This window comes from Natator depressus, chromosome 14 (assembly GCF_965152275.1).
Source record: "Natator depressus isolate rNatDep1 chromosome 14, rNatDep2.hap1, whole genome shotgun sequence".
In the NCBI taxonomy this organism is placed as follows: domain Eukaryota; kingdom Metazoa; phylum Chordata; order Testudines; family Cheloniidae; genus Natator; species Natator depressus.
Window position 1 is genome coordinate 44,406,009 of NC_134247.1, and position 12,954 is coordinate 44,418,962.

At 48.3% G+C, this 12,954-nt stretch overlaps 1 protein-coding gene across 3 annotated transcripts in view; it reads left to right on the forward strand.

Annotated features, from left to right (window-relative positions):
* LOC141998653 (killer cell lectin-like receptor subfamily F member 1) overlaps positions 1-12,607 on the forward strand; it is an 83,484-nt gene extending 70,877 nt beyond the window's left edge. Inside the window, exons 1-6 of one of the 3 annotated variants that reach the window (XM_074971523.1) lie at positions 1,586-1,748; positions 3,734-3,844; positions 6,008-6,169; positions 9,019-9,173; positions 10,609-10,721; positions 11,885-12,607. In XM_074971523.1, the coding sequence (XP_074827624.1) occupies positions 1,700-1,748; positions 3,734-3,844; positions 6,008-6,169; positions 9,019-9,173; positions 10,609-10,721; positions 11,885-12,008 (714 nt within the window). In that variant the 5' untranslated portion in view covers positions 1,586-1,699 and the 3' untranslated portion in view covers positions 12,009-12,607. Of the gene's footprint in view, positions 1-1,585; positions 1,749-2,410; positions 2,598-3,733; positions 3,845-6,007; positions 6,170-9,018; positions 9,174-10,608; positions 10,722-11,884 lie in introns of those variants that run through there. The other 2 variants (XM_074971522.1, XM_074971525.1) reach the window with 2 other exon arrangements.
* The last annotated feature ends 347 nt before the right edge of the window (positions 12,608-12,954 follow it).

Here is a 12,954-nt window from a genome sequence, read left to right on the forward strand (position 1 = left end):
CCAGATTCCGTCCTGAGCCTGAAGGTCTGCTCCGTTATTTTTAGCCAGTAGCGCAAGCCCGAGTCAGGGGATCTGGGCTCTGCCACTCACTGGCATTGTTTTTTTGTTTGATGTGTAGACATACCCCCAGTTGTGGAGGAGGTTGTGTTAACCAGTTGTGTTAGGCGCCGTACAAACACAGATCAAAAGATGGTCCCTGTCTCAAAGAATATAAAAAAAAAGACAATCGATGGATACAGACAGACAGACGTGAGCACGAGGAAACAATGCGATGCTGCTGGCCAGCATGACAGGTCCGAGCACACCAGCAGCATTCCCGCATCAAGCCCATAACTTTGGCGGGAACTAGCAGACACCGAGAGGAGGAGACTTAAAAAACAATAATGTGTAGGTCTGTTTATTTGCCTTCTGGTGTTGGAGCATTTAGGGGTCTCATCTTCAAGCTTTTCTCTCCAATCATAAGGGCCAGAAAATTACTTTCTTTTTTCAAATGAGAGTTGAGATTCTTGAGGAATAACATGACTCCAGGAGTTGGGGTTTTAAGAAACACACCAAATATTGCACAATTAATTCATGAGCTGGCAACACTGAGTATCTAAAATGTTATAGATTCCTAGATTATCGGGCCAGAGTGGGCCACCAGAATCATCTAGTCTGATGTCCTGCATCTCTCAGGCTGTAGGACTTTCCCAAAATAATTCCTGTTTGACTAGAGCATTTTAGAAAAACATCCAGTCTTGATTTAAAAATCGCCAGTGATGGGAATCCACAACTGCCCTTTGGTAAATTGAACCACTGTTAAAATTGTATACCTTATTTTCAGTCTGAATTTGTACAGTTTCAACTTCCAGCCATTGGATATTGTTTTGATGGAGTTTTGGTGAAACGTCATTGAAATTGGTGGGCACAATAGCTGCCCTTCAATCAGAATAAATGTAAAAAGCAATTAAGCTTCTTCTTGGAGTGAGATAGCTGAAAGAATAGGAGCCACCACCCAAAACACAGGCCATATGCAAGGCCTCTCAGAAACTGAGTTGCTTGTGTGGATGGGTTTTGGTGAGTGTTGGCCGATTGAGAGATGTGTCTGGGAGTAGGAACATGCAGCAGCAGCCAAGCAGACAGCAAGATCAGGACTGGAAATGTGTCCCTGAAAGCAAGCAAAGTGAGAGAGCTTTTTGGGCAGAGTGAGGGCCAGAAAGAGGCTTGGAACTGTACATAAAGAAACTTCCTCCTGTTGTTTGATTCTTGCTGGGTTCTGGGAAAACAGGATATCGTGAACAGGCTATGTAAATACAGAGGATTGAATCAAAGACATCCCTTGCTCTTCATCAGTCTCTCTTAACCAAAACAACCTGCAAGGCCTTGAATATTGGGTAACCACTCGGGCTAAAAGGGGTAACAATCTCATCTGATTTTGCCGATTCCCCTACCAAGATTATTTAGCTCTGTTTTAGCATTTTGTAGGAAAAACTGTGTAAAAAATATCGCTGTTTTCTATCTCCTTACCAGAAAAGGTCAAAACCACAGATATCCGGCTGGTAGCTGATTTGCTGTTCAGAGGAGGAGGCTGGGTTTGCTGCAATGGATGAAAAATTCAGCTTCTGTTTTTTGGTCGTCTGTTTTTGCAACCAACTGGTCAATAATCAATCAAGAGGTTGACAAGCTGTTCTGAGGAAAGGTGGTCCCCAGCGGTTAGTGCATGAGCCTAGAATGTGGACAACCAGTGTTCAAGTCCTTTCTCTGCTATGGTAACTCATTTGGTGTCTCTGTGCCTCAAGTTCCCCGCTTTGAAATAGGGCTCATAGTACTGCCCTGTTTCAGAGGGGCATAAAATGAGTATGAGGGGCTCAGATACTATAGTGACGGGGCCATTAAGATACATAGATGGGACGTTGCGGATCTGTTACCCATTGGGGAGGTCCTGGGAACCTGATCATTTAACTTTCTGACTGTTACGACCAGAAATTTGCATCCCAAGTTAAAGTCACCACCCTCACAATGCAGCAGGGGGCATTGCCATAGAGCATGGGAAAGGAGACTTCACCAAAGCTATTCCATCTCTACACACCAATGCAAGAATCTGATGCTCCCAAATCTGTGGGGGAAAAGGGTAGGTGGCCATTTCTAGATTCAAGATGGCCGCCTGCCCCACTGGTGCCAATTTCCACTGGAAACTTTATCGCCGCATCCATTTCGTGCCTCTGGACCATTCAGAGCTGCTTCTGCCAACACAGCATGGGGCACGACAGGCCAACACGTCAGTGTGTTTATCGTAACTCCAGTCGCCCAAGTTCCTCCGGGTCTGTAGCATTTAAGGTTCACCTGGGCTGAGAATGTTCAGCCAGCAACCTTAATTTATGAGGGAAGACCACAGAGCAGCAATAGGAAAGAAATTCAGTGGCCACCCCGAATGACGCTACTTCCTGATGTTGGGTGTGTCGGCTGGCTTAGTTCATACATAGCTAGACAGTTGTCTTTGCACAACACTATCGGGTGGGTGTTTTTGCCTCCTCCGGTACATGCCATGGCTGGGGAGATAGTGTATGCTGATTTAAACCTTCCTGGGGCCAGGCTGTCACCTTCATCTAAAGCTCACAGTAAGTGGGGGTTGATTGCCTAGTTTGCTGCCAAAATTGGAAGGATTTTAGCTGGGATCCCAGTTTTCTAATAGCTGGTGAGTGCGAAGAGACATTTGGAGTAGCAGTAGACTTTTGTAACAATATGTTTTATACTTTCTTTTGGGAAAGATACAGGGTAACAAAGGTACTTAAGGGGCATAGGGCTGGACTTTTAAAACTATTTAAGTGAGTAGGTGAATTTTCAAAAGCACCTAGATTCCTACCACCCATTAATTTCAATGGGTCTTAAAAGCACCTGGTTGCTTTTGTATATCCCACTATGCTCGTAAATACCTTTAAAAATTTTGCCCTTAGAGGCCAAAATCTCTTTGATTTTTAATTCAATGTAGATGCCTCTCTTTCTTAGGAACTATTGAAAATTTCACCCGGTTTATTCGCAGGCTACTTGTAGGTTTGTTGTTTCTCTCTCATAGACGGTCTCTGTTTGTTTGTTCTGTGTTGTTTTCCTGCATCTCAGATAGAAGTGATCTAGACTGAGGGTGCATGTTTTGCGCTTTGGGTGTGAAAAACCTGACCATTGGGTTGGTCGGCTTGATGTAATTTGGGGAAGGAACACTGGCTTGTGCCTAAGACACTGGAGTGGGACTTGAGAAGAGACCTGTGTTTTCCCACGCACTCCCTGTACAACCTGCGCTAGGCACTTAAATGGTAAAGTTTTCAAAAATGCCAATAAATCGCATTTTCAAAGTGACTCAGCAGCCAAGTCCCACTGTCTACCAATAAGGCTTAAGCTCCTACGTCACTTTGAAAGTCAACAGGACTTGGACTCCAAAGCCATTTAGGCTCCTGCAAAAACTTTTACCTTTTAATCTCTCTCTGCCTCAGTTTCTTCATCTGTAAAATGGGAGGGATTGACAAGACATAATGGACAAGACATAATAGGTGGATGAGAAAGAAGCAGGTTGGGGATGGGGTAGTAATAAAGACACTATAGGATGTTAAACAGAGTAACTGATAGTACATGGGGTAATTGAAACTACAACCAACGGGGGCTATGTAAGCACCTCGTTAGCCAGGTGTGTAATCGTTGTGCGAGCTCTCAGAAGACAAAATAATCAGGTAACCACCCAATTTCCTCACATTTAATCAATCAGGGAATGTTCTAGAATCCCGTCAGTGCCCGCGGTGGCATGGGGTCGTTCTGAAGGTCGGGTGCGCCGGGGTCATCATCCTGCTGGTGATGGTAGCCGTGCTGAGTGCGTGGGGTAAGTCGCTCCAGGCCATTTATTCAGTTGTGTGAGTCTCCTGCACCACGTTGAAGTCAATGGGGCTACTCGTTTGAGTAAAGACACGTCTGTTTGTAAGATCAAAGCCCCTAACGTTATTTTAACAGAGGATTTTTTTGGGGGGACAATGAGTGCGTGCGATGCAGTGTGATGCAGTGACTGTCGCGCAGAGAGCTCGCTTAGCCTTTTCTTATATTCAGCAGTAACGCAAGGAAGCTACAGGCCTGTGTCCTGTCAGACATGAGCTTAAGTAAGTTAGCGTAAGTATAGTTGAGTAGAAGTGGTCCGTGGCCCTTGGCATAGATGAATGGGGAACTAGGAACAGCTTGCACAATAGCAGGAGTTGGAACCTCACGGAACATTGAAGTGATACTGGGCTGGGACATTTTAGGATAGAATCATGGGGCAGATGTCTAACCACAAACTCGCTTGAGAAACAGGGGACATATAGGATAATGAGTTAAATGGCGTTAATAGGTTAACCTATAGGAAAAGGGCACCCCAACAGTATGAGGGTGAGGAAGTTAGATTTGGACATGGAAGGCTGGCTGACAGTGCTCTGGCCCTATGTGACGGGGCCACTCACCTCTCGTGAACACCCGGGCCGGCCAGGCGTGTTTGCCCCTGCACTCTGTTTCACATTACCTGTGGTGGCTTCTCACGGTGCCCTCTGTAACGTCTCGGTCTGGCACCCCGTCTCGGGGCTCAGTAAGTCTAACAGAGCCTATCGCGGTACCCTCAGCCCCTCCTGGGCTAACTTCCAATGGTGGCTGCTCTGTTACAGAGCAGTGTACCAGGGCCCCTGCCTGGTGACTCTTTGCTCCATAGAGAGCCCTTCTGACCCCAGTTTTCCAGCTGAGTCACTAGTTAAGTTCGACCCTTCTCCCTTTCTGGGGTTAACACAGTTCAATTAAATGCTGACCCTCCCCGTGCCTCAGTTTCCCCTCTATTGTGTGATCTCGAGCATCTCATTTCCCCTCTTTCTGCCTCCCTTCCCCTCCTATCCTCTGTCTGTCTGGTCTATGTACTGTCAGGTGTTCGAGGCAGAGGGTGTGTCTGCATTGCATAGCACAGCAGAACACCAATATGACTCTGAGTGCTTCTGTAACACAAATAATGTGTTTTCTTGTTCAGCTGTAAATCCAGTCTGTCTGCCAGGTGAACTGTGTGATATGTCCTCACCCCCAACAGGCAGGGCAAAGTGTTACATGGACCAGACGCAGCTGTGGGCTTGGCGCATTAATCTCACATCATCTGCCATAATGAAGGAGGCTTTCTCCAGAGCAGATCAAAACATTTTTAATATACAAAGGACTTTTTAAAACCCAATTTCCCCCCGTTTTTAAAAACTTTTTGATGAAATTGAAATCAAAACAAAAAACAGCCTTTTTCTCCCCATTTTTGGGTTGTTTGGGGTTTTTTTTCTCTCTCCCCTTTTTTATTCTTTTTCATTTATCCATTTGCTGATTTTTTTCATGAAATTTTTCAGATTATTTTTTCTGACCTTTTTCATTTATCATTTTTATCCTGTTTTTTTCCATCTTTCCTCTTTAACCTTTTTTTTTTCTTTCTCCTTTTCCTTTTCTAATCACTCTCAGATAATGCCCTGCGTTGTTGAGGGTTTGGGGGTTGGGTTGTTTTTTTTTCTTTCCATTTTTCGTTTCTTTTCACTTTGCAACTTTTGAAAACTTACAGGGTGGCAAACAGAAAAATGAGAAAACCGTGGCCAGCATTTGTTCTGTTGCATTCAGTGGCAAAATGGGAAGGAGAAAAAATGAAAAAAAAAAAAAAAGGGAGGAAAATAAAAATTTGAAAACAAACGTTTTCATGGAAAACATTCAAACCATGAAAAAAATATTTCATTTGGAAACCTGAAGAACAAATCTAACTTTGATGGTTTTTTTTTTTCATTTTTCAACCAGCTTGCTTTCTCTCCAATCCTCTTTTCTTTCAGCTCCCTGTAAATTTACCTTTATACCAGCATTACTATAGCCACGCTATATCCTAACCCTAACCCTTTAGTTAGTTCAGTGTAAGTCTATCTGTAGACCAGGCCAGAGTCACTGATCTGTCACAACCCCATGCTCTGTCTCTCCTAAGCAATAAGCAGTAACAGTCCTTCCCACGGATGCTGTGCTGAAGTTTTTCAGGGCTTCTCTAATAAAGCGGAGGAAGGACCGGTCTCGAAGAACGACAGTGTCACTCAGAGAACCGGAAGTGGAAGAGAATGCAACGCCAGCCTGGAGGACTTGTTTTTTCGTCTGAAGCAGAGTCTGTGTGATCCGGCCCAGATAAGCTCAGCAGGTAACCTCAGTTCATTGTGGCACGTGTCACACCTGCATCTAAGGGACTGCTGTCTGACCCATTCGCTACTGTGCTGTGTGGGGGACCTGTCTATAGGATTTCTCCCTCCCATCTACATCCACTGTGTTGGTACAACTCAATGGTTCAATGTAAATTATGCGCCTCTGTCTGGTGGCTGGCGAGACAGAGTGGGGGAGGTGATATCTTTTATTGGACCAACTTCTGTTGGTGAAAGAGACAAGCTTTTGGGCTACACAGGGCTCTTCCTCAGGGCTGGGAAAGGTACTCTTGAGAGAATCATAGAATCATAGAATATCAGGGTTGGAAGGGACCCCAGAAGGTCATCTAGTCCAACCCCCTGCTCGAAGCAGGACCAATTCCCAGTTAAATCATCCCAGCCAGGGCTTTGTCGACAGTGCAATAAAATACCCGGGGCTGGCCCATTTTAGCTGACTTGATCTCATGCGGCTCAGGCTTTGGGGCTATAAAATTATGGCGTAGATATCTGGGCTTGAGTCAGCTGGCACAGGTCAGCCGTGGGTGTTTTATCGCAGCGTAGACATCCCCAGAGTGTCACAGCTAAATGCCAGGCAGAACAGATTGTTTAGCACAAGTAAACACATCTTGTAAGAGACCGTTCAAGGTGAAGTGGTTGGTTAACACCTCTGCAGTCGTAGGACAAAAAAGAGTTACAGCTTCTTGTAATAAACCATAAATCCAGTCTCTTTACGAAGACCAGGGGTTTTAGTGTTCAGCCAGGTTTTGAATTTAAGCTCCCAGGCTCTTCTTTTGAAGGTGTCCTGCTGGTTTCCTTTGAGGACGAGGACAGAGAGGGCAGATATAGAGCAGTCGCTCGGTGAAAAGCGTTCGCCGACAGGTGATGTGGTGTTTTTGTCTTTTATCACTTTCCTGTGTGAGTTCATTCAAGAGCGTAGCGATTGTGTGGTTTCACCCATTCTTTTGAATGCAGGGCGTAGGGCACAGGATGAGACAAACCACATGTGGCGACAGGCCTGTGCCGGCCTCGTGGATCTTGAAAGGGGTGTTGTGGGGGTGTTGATCACCCTAGCAGTGGAGAGGAGGCTGCAGGTTTTGTGCCTGTTGTTATGGCAACAGGTCTCTCTACATATCACACAGGCTATGCTGAGAGCTTGTGCCACACGCTCCCAAGGAAACTGCGAAACCACCTGATCAACATCCTCTACAGCAAACAGGGAAAGATTAAGAATGAGCTCTCAGAACTGGATACTCATCTTAATTAATTAGCCTCTCACAGTTGGTATGGCTACTTCCACCTTTTCAGGTTCTCGGTATGTATATGTATCTTCATACTGCATGTTCCATTCCGTGCATCCGATGAAGTGAGCTGTAGCCCGCAAAAGCTTATGCTCAAATAAATTGGGTAGTCTCTAAGGTGCCACAGGGACTCCTGGTCCATGAAAGAGTCAAGGCCAGCTACCAGGGGAGGGCAGTGTGATGGAGCTGCAAAGCTGGATACTACAACTCCCATCAGCCCCCTCACCTCTGTATAGCCCCGTCCCCTTGGCCAAGCAGGGACTATATAACATCCCCCAAATTGCACTGCTCCTACCCCTGCCCAGGGAGGGGGCAAGGTCCTGGCCCAGGAAGTGGCCAGGTTCTGTTTGAAAAGGGGAAGCCACGTGGCAGCAGGAGAGAAGCCCCAGGAACTGGGGGCAGAGCCACCCGTGGAACAAGCTGGGCCGGCCGGACATCACAGCTGGGTGCAGGCCTGTGCGGGGCTCATGGGGGAGCAGCCGCGGCTGGGCAGGGAACTGGTGCAAAGGGGCCTCAGGGAGAGACGCCACCTGAGCCTGGCTTGGGAACCCACAAACGCTTATCTGCTGGAGTAGAGGCTGGAGCGGAGCGGACAGCCCAGGCACTGGGGATGAAGACCCTGCCTCTCAACCGGACGGCCCGAGGGACCCCCCCAGGGTCCGCTATTGCTCACGTTGAACTGTAACCACGGGTGCTGATTTTAATTTTTCCGGGTGGCTATGCCACCCCACGCTCCGCCCTGAGGCCCCGCCCCCACTCCACCTGTTCCCGCCCCTGCTCCTCCCCTTCCCCTAAGGCCCCGCCCCCCACTCCACCTCTTCCCACCCCTGCTATGCCCCCCTTCCCCCGAGCTCCTCCGACAGCTGTGGCTGCTTTTGCCCTGGAGCCCTCACGGAGTCGGCGCCTATGACTGTAACTGTTTAAACCTCTGCACCGAGGCGACCTGCAACCTCTCCCCTTCCTGCCTAGTCAAATCCCCTTTCCCTGAGCCACGTGCCTGAGGGGTTATTGGCACCCACCGGGGCTAGCCCCTACATGGCCAGACTGCTGAAGTGCGGACAGAGCTTGCCTCCGAGATGCGATACATCGGGCACGCCACCGGCCTCCTAAGAGTTTGGGTCCAGAGTAACGCCAAAACTTACAGACCTACTTTAGCTCAAGTGGCGTGTGCTCTTAGTGCTGAAGGGCTGGGGTTCAGTTCCGCTTGAGGACCCGTGTCGGGGTGTGACTCTGGCCTATTCAACAGGGGAGGCGGCTTCCCTGCCCTTCCTCCCTCCCATCCAGAGCAACTGGGCTCTGAGGATTTTGGCAGGTTCCCCTGCTGCAGCTGCGCTGGGCCTTTTTCTCTGAGCCATCCCCATTTCAGCTCAGGGAATTGGGAGGGTGGTGGGTTAGCCAGGAGGGGAGAGCAGGCCAGCCCACAGGAAAGGCTGCAGGGTCTAGCTCTGGGAGATTTCTCTGACTCCGCAGTGGACTGGAGGGAAAGAATCCCTCAGTGTTCAGAAACTTCAGAAGCATTAATGACCTCCGCCTCTTCCCACGGCCCCCCGCAGGTGGCTCCGGGTGCAAACTCTGCCCCACGGAGTGGCTGCTGCACAGGGACAAGTGCTACTGGCTGTCTAACGAGACTAAGACCTGGAACGAGAGCCGTGATGACTGTTCAAGGAAGGGATCTCAAATGCTGGTGATCCAGGACCGGGAACAGATGGTAACGTACATTTTATGTCAGGGGCACAGAGAGAACCGTTCGTCATGTCTCTGTTCTCTTTGTTACGTGTTGCTATACAGCGGTTCCCAAACTTCATTGCATCACGACCCCCTTCTGACAACAAAAATTACTGCATGACCCCGGGCAGGGGAGTGGGGATGGAGTTGGAGCCCAAGTCCCCCTGCCCCGGACAGATAGGGAGAGCCGAAGCCTGAGCACCGCTGCCCGAGACTGAAGCCCTCGGGCCACAGCAAGTTATTAAAATGGGGTCGCAACCCATTTTGGGATCCTGCCTGACCCACAGTTCGAGAACCACTGCATGACCTAGCACAATGGGGCCCAGGTAATTGATTGGGGCTCAAAAATAAAAGTCAAAAAGACTTTGGAAGCTAATGTGGATAATGTCAGGTTTCAGAGTAACAGCTGTGTTAGTCTGTATTCGCAAAAAGAAAAGGAGTACTTGTGGCACCTTAGAGACTAACCAATTTATTTGAGCATGAGCTTTCGTGAGCTACAGCTCACTTCATCTGTAGCTCACGAAAGCTCATGCTCAAATAAATTGGTTAGTCTCTAAGGTGCCACAAGTACTCCTTTTCTTAATGCGGATAATGAATATCCAGAGACATCAGTTAATGCTGGAAGAGCTTTGTACAGGATAGTAAACCTCCCGCTGCAGGGCTTAAGCCATTGATCTGTTAGAGATCTGGAATCTGTCTACTAGAGATCAGGATGGGAACCAGTGTGGGGTGAGATCATCCTATGTCTGCTACTGCGGGGTTCTTACGCCTTCCTCTGAAGCAGCCAGTGCCGGCCACGGTGGGAGACAGGGCACTGGGCTAGATGGACCCTGCGTCTGATCCCATCTGGCCAGCCCTGTGTTCCTAAATTCTACCAGAGCACAAATAACAATACTTATCTAAGTACCTGCCAGGCATCTCCAGGAAAAGGTAATGGGTAAGAATGTGGTTCAAACCCGAGCAGTGAGTTACAGATATTTTGTTGACAGGTCAGCAGCTCAGAGAGCTTTGATTCTAGATCTAGCATGAATAATAATGTCGTCATCATCATCATCATCATTATTTATTTCCATTAAGGTAGCACAACTGGTGGGGCCCAATTAGGATGGGGGCCTCATTCTGTGGGGAGCTGGCTGTGCCCATCAGGAGACATCATGGTCCTTGAGCCAAAGAGTTTACAATCCAAATAGACCAGACCGTCAAACAAAGGCTCATGATCCCAATTTTACAAAGGGGAAACTGAGGCCCAGAGAAGTCGAGCAACTTTCTCCAGCACAGCGTGTTGTGCCGGTTTATTGCCGTTAGATTTTTCTGCACTGCGGCATCTCGGGGTCTGGCTAATACCATGTGCGGCTAACACTGGGGCAGAAATAAAAGACTTCTAAAACAGTACCTTCAGCCAGATGCTTCTGTTGCAGGATTACCTGCAGCCTGTCATACCAGTTGATCATACTGTTTGGATTGGATTAACATTCAACTCTTCACAGAGGGAGTGGACCTGGGTGGACGGTGCCCCTGTCCGTGAAGAACTGTGAGTGTCTCCCGAGTTTTACTATTTCATGTTTAGAAAATGCCTTGCCATGTAATTTGCTGGTTCAGCCCATGCAGAGTGTCCCACACCAGCTCCTCTGGGACTTGAAGCAGTTGAGAGACACAATGTAGGGCACTGGAACGGATTTCACGGTTGACTCAGCTGTCGTGATAATCTAAGACTGCTTTAGATGCCCACTCCTCAAACCGCGGCTTACTTAAGCCTTGCACCGGTGATGCTTTGCGGAAACTGTCCAGTTTAGGACTTTGAGCAAGATTATGCACTCTCCTGGTATCTTTACCAAGCTGCAAAGTGCATTTTAAATTGGGAGGGGGGCTAGTTGTCGTCTTTGTTGTGTGTTTGCCTCCAGGTTGAACTGGAAATCCAAGGCGTGGGGGTGGCAAAGGACTAGCAAAAGAGAGTCAGTCACTTAAGTACCTGACCACTGAAATATATGGAGGAGTTGGGGGTGTGTATCAGGAAATCCCTGGACTTCACCTTTTCGTTCCTAAGATTTGACAGCCCTATAGTGGTTGTTTAGCTCTGTAGCTGCTGACATCGATAGGACAGGTGAGCTGGGAAGAAAGAAAAGGTAGCAGGCAGGATGCAAGCAGGGCGAGAATGTATCTGGGGCTAACCCTGTGCTGAGGGTGTTTTCCTGGCTGTATAAGTAAAGGGTCTTGCTCTGCTAGCATCCACGAGGCATGTATTTTAATTGGTTCAGCAATGCAACATTCCTGGGTGGGGTGCAGGTATTGAACTCATGGCCCATGTGCCTAAAAGGCACAGATCACTCCTGTGGGAGCTAAAGGATGCAGCTCGAGCAGCTTAAAGCCACTAGCGGAAACTCCTAATATCTGTCATGCAGCCACTAGCCGGAGCGAGAGCCAGACCAGAAGCACGGGTGACGGCTCGGCTTTTGTGGCCTGGACACCCAAGCTACACCCGTAATGGGGTCAATGGTGTTGCTTATGGTTTGGTAACACGGACAGAGGTTCTCCAGGACCCGCAATGGACCAACCCATTTCCCACAACGGGGCTGTGTGGGGAAAATACAGAGATGAAAGAAGAAACCACAATCTGACGTCCCACAAGGAAGAGCTGCTACAGGCTCGTTAATCAATCGAAACGAACCGACAGTGACTTTCTTCTTCATCCTACAGGGTCCCAGGATTACATCAGGCTGAAGCGAACAGCTGTGGAGAGTTAAGAAAGACTAGGATTGATTTTGAAACCTGCAACACGGAATTAAAATGGCTCTGCCAGAAAGCAGCTTTCCTGCTATAGACCGTGGCAGGACTGATGTGGGAAGTAAAGAGTCTTCAGTCCCTGAAAGTATGTTTACTTATAAATGTAATATCAGATTGCTGCATATCTGGGGCCAGAGTGTGAATCTGCCATCCTGGAGTCAAAGGGACCAGGACCCCAGCTGACGTACATCTGCACCTTCAAAGTCAATGGTTTTATTGTCCACTAAAGAAAAGCAACCCCAGTGACGCACTGGGCCATAATTGCTAGAAGTTTCCCCCACTCCAGCCCCCCCCAGGAATAAAGAGGACACGCACCTTCCCCCAGGGGTGGCAAAGCCAGGGAGCTAGTGCCCCCGCAATGGAAATATTGTGAGTCTGCATAACTGGCATGCTCCTGGGAGGTGAAGGGCAAGAACGGGACCCGGAGGGCTGGAACGGGCCTGGGAGCAGGTAGGGACCAACCCTCCCAGCTTGGAGCCCCTTCCCCCCAGAATGCTAAGTCTCAGAACCTCCCTTCACAATTCCCCTCCTGTTTCCCTGCCCCCACTCCCAGGGAACCTCCACTTCCACCCCCACTTTGTTCCCCTTTAACCCAGCTTCCTTTAATATGCTGCCCCAGCCAGCCATGTGACCTGTTAACCCTTTACAGGCTGCAGCACCTTGTCTTTGTTGCAGACCCTGTCTGTGTGTCCTGGATGCGAAGCATGGGTCACTTCTTTGGGAAAATAAACGTTTGTGATAACGTCATGTTGCTTTCGAGATTTTTATTTATTACTTAATATCATAAAGTGAGATTAAGGCTCCAGCTGAGATCAGGGCCCCGTTGTGACGGGCGCTGCCCAGACACAGAGCGAGAGACAGTCTCAGCCCCAAAGAGTTTGCAGTCAATAAGTATGTTTGTAGCTGATCATGAATTGTGTGCTTAATTGCATGCAAGCTCACAGCCTACACAATAACATGGCCATATAATAATGATGGGTGGA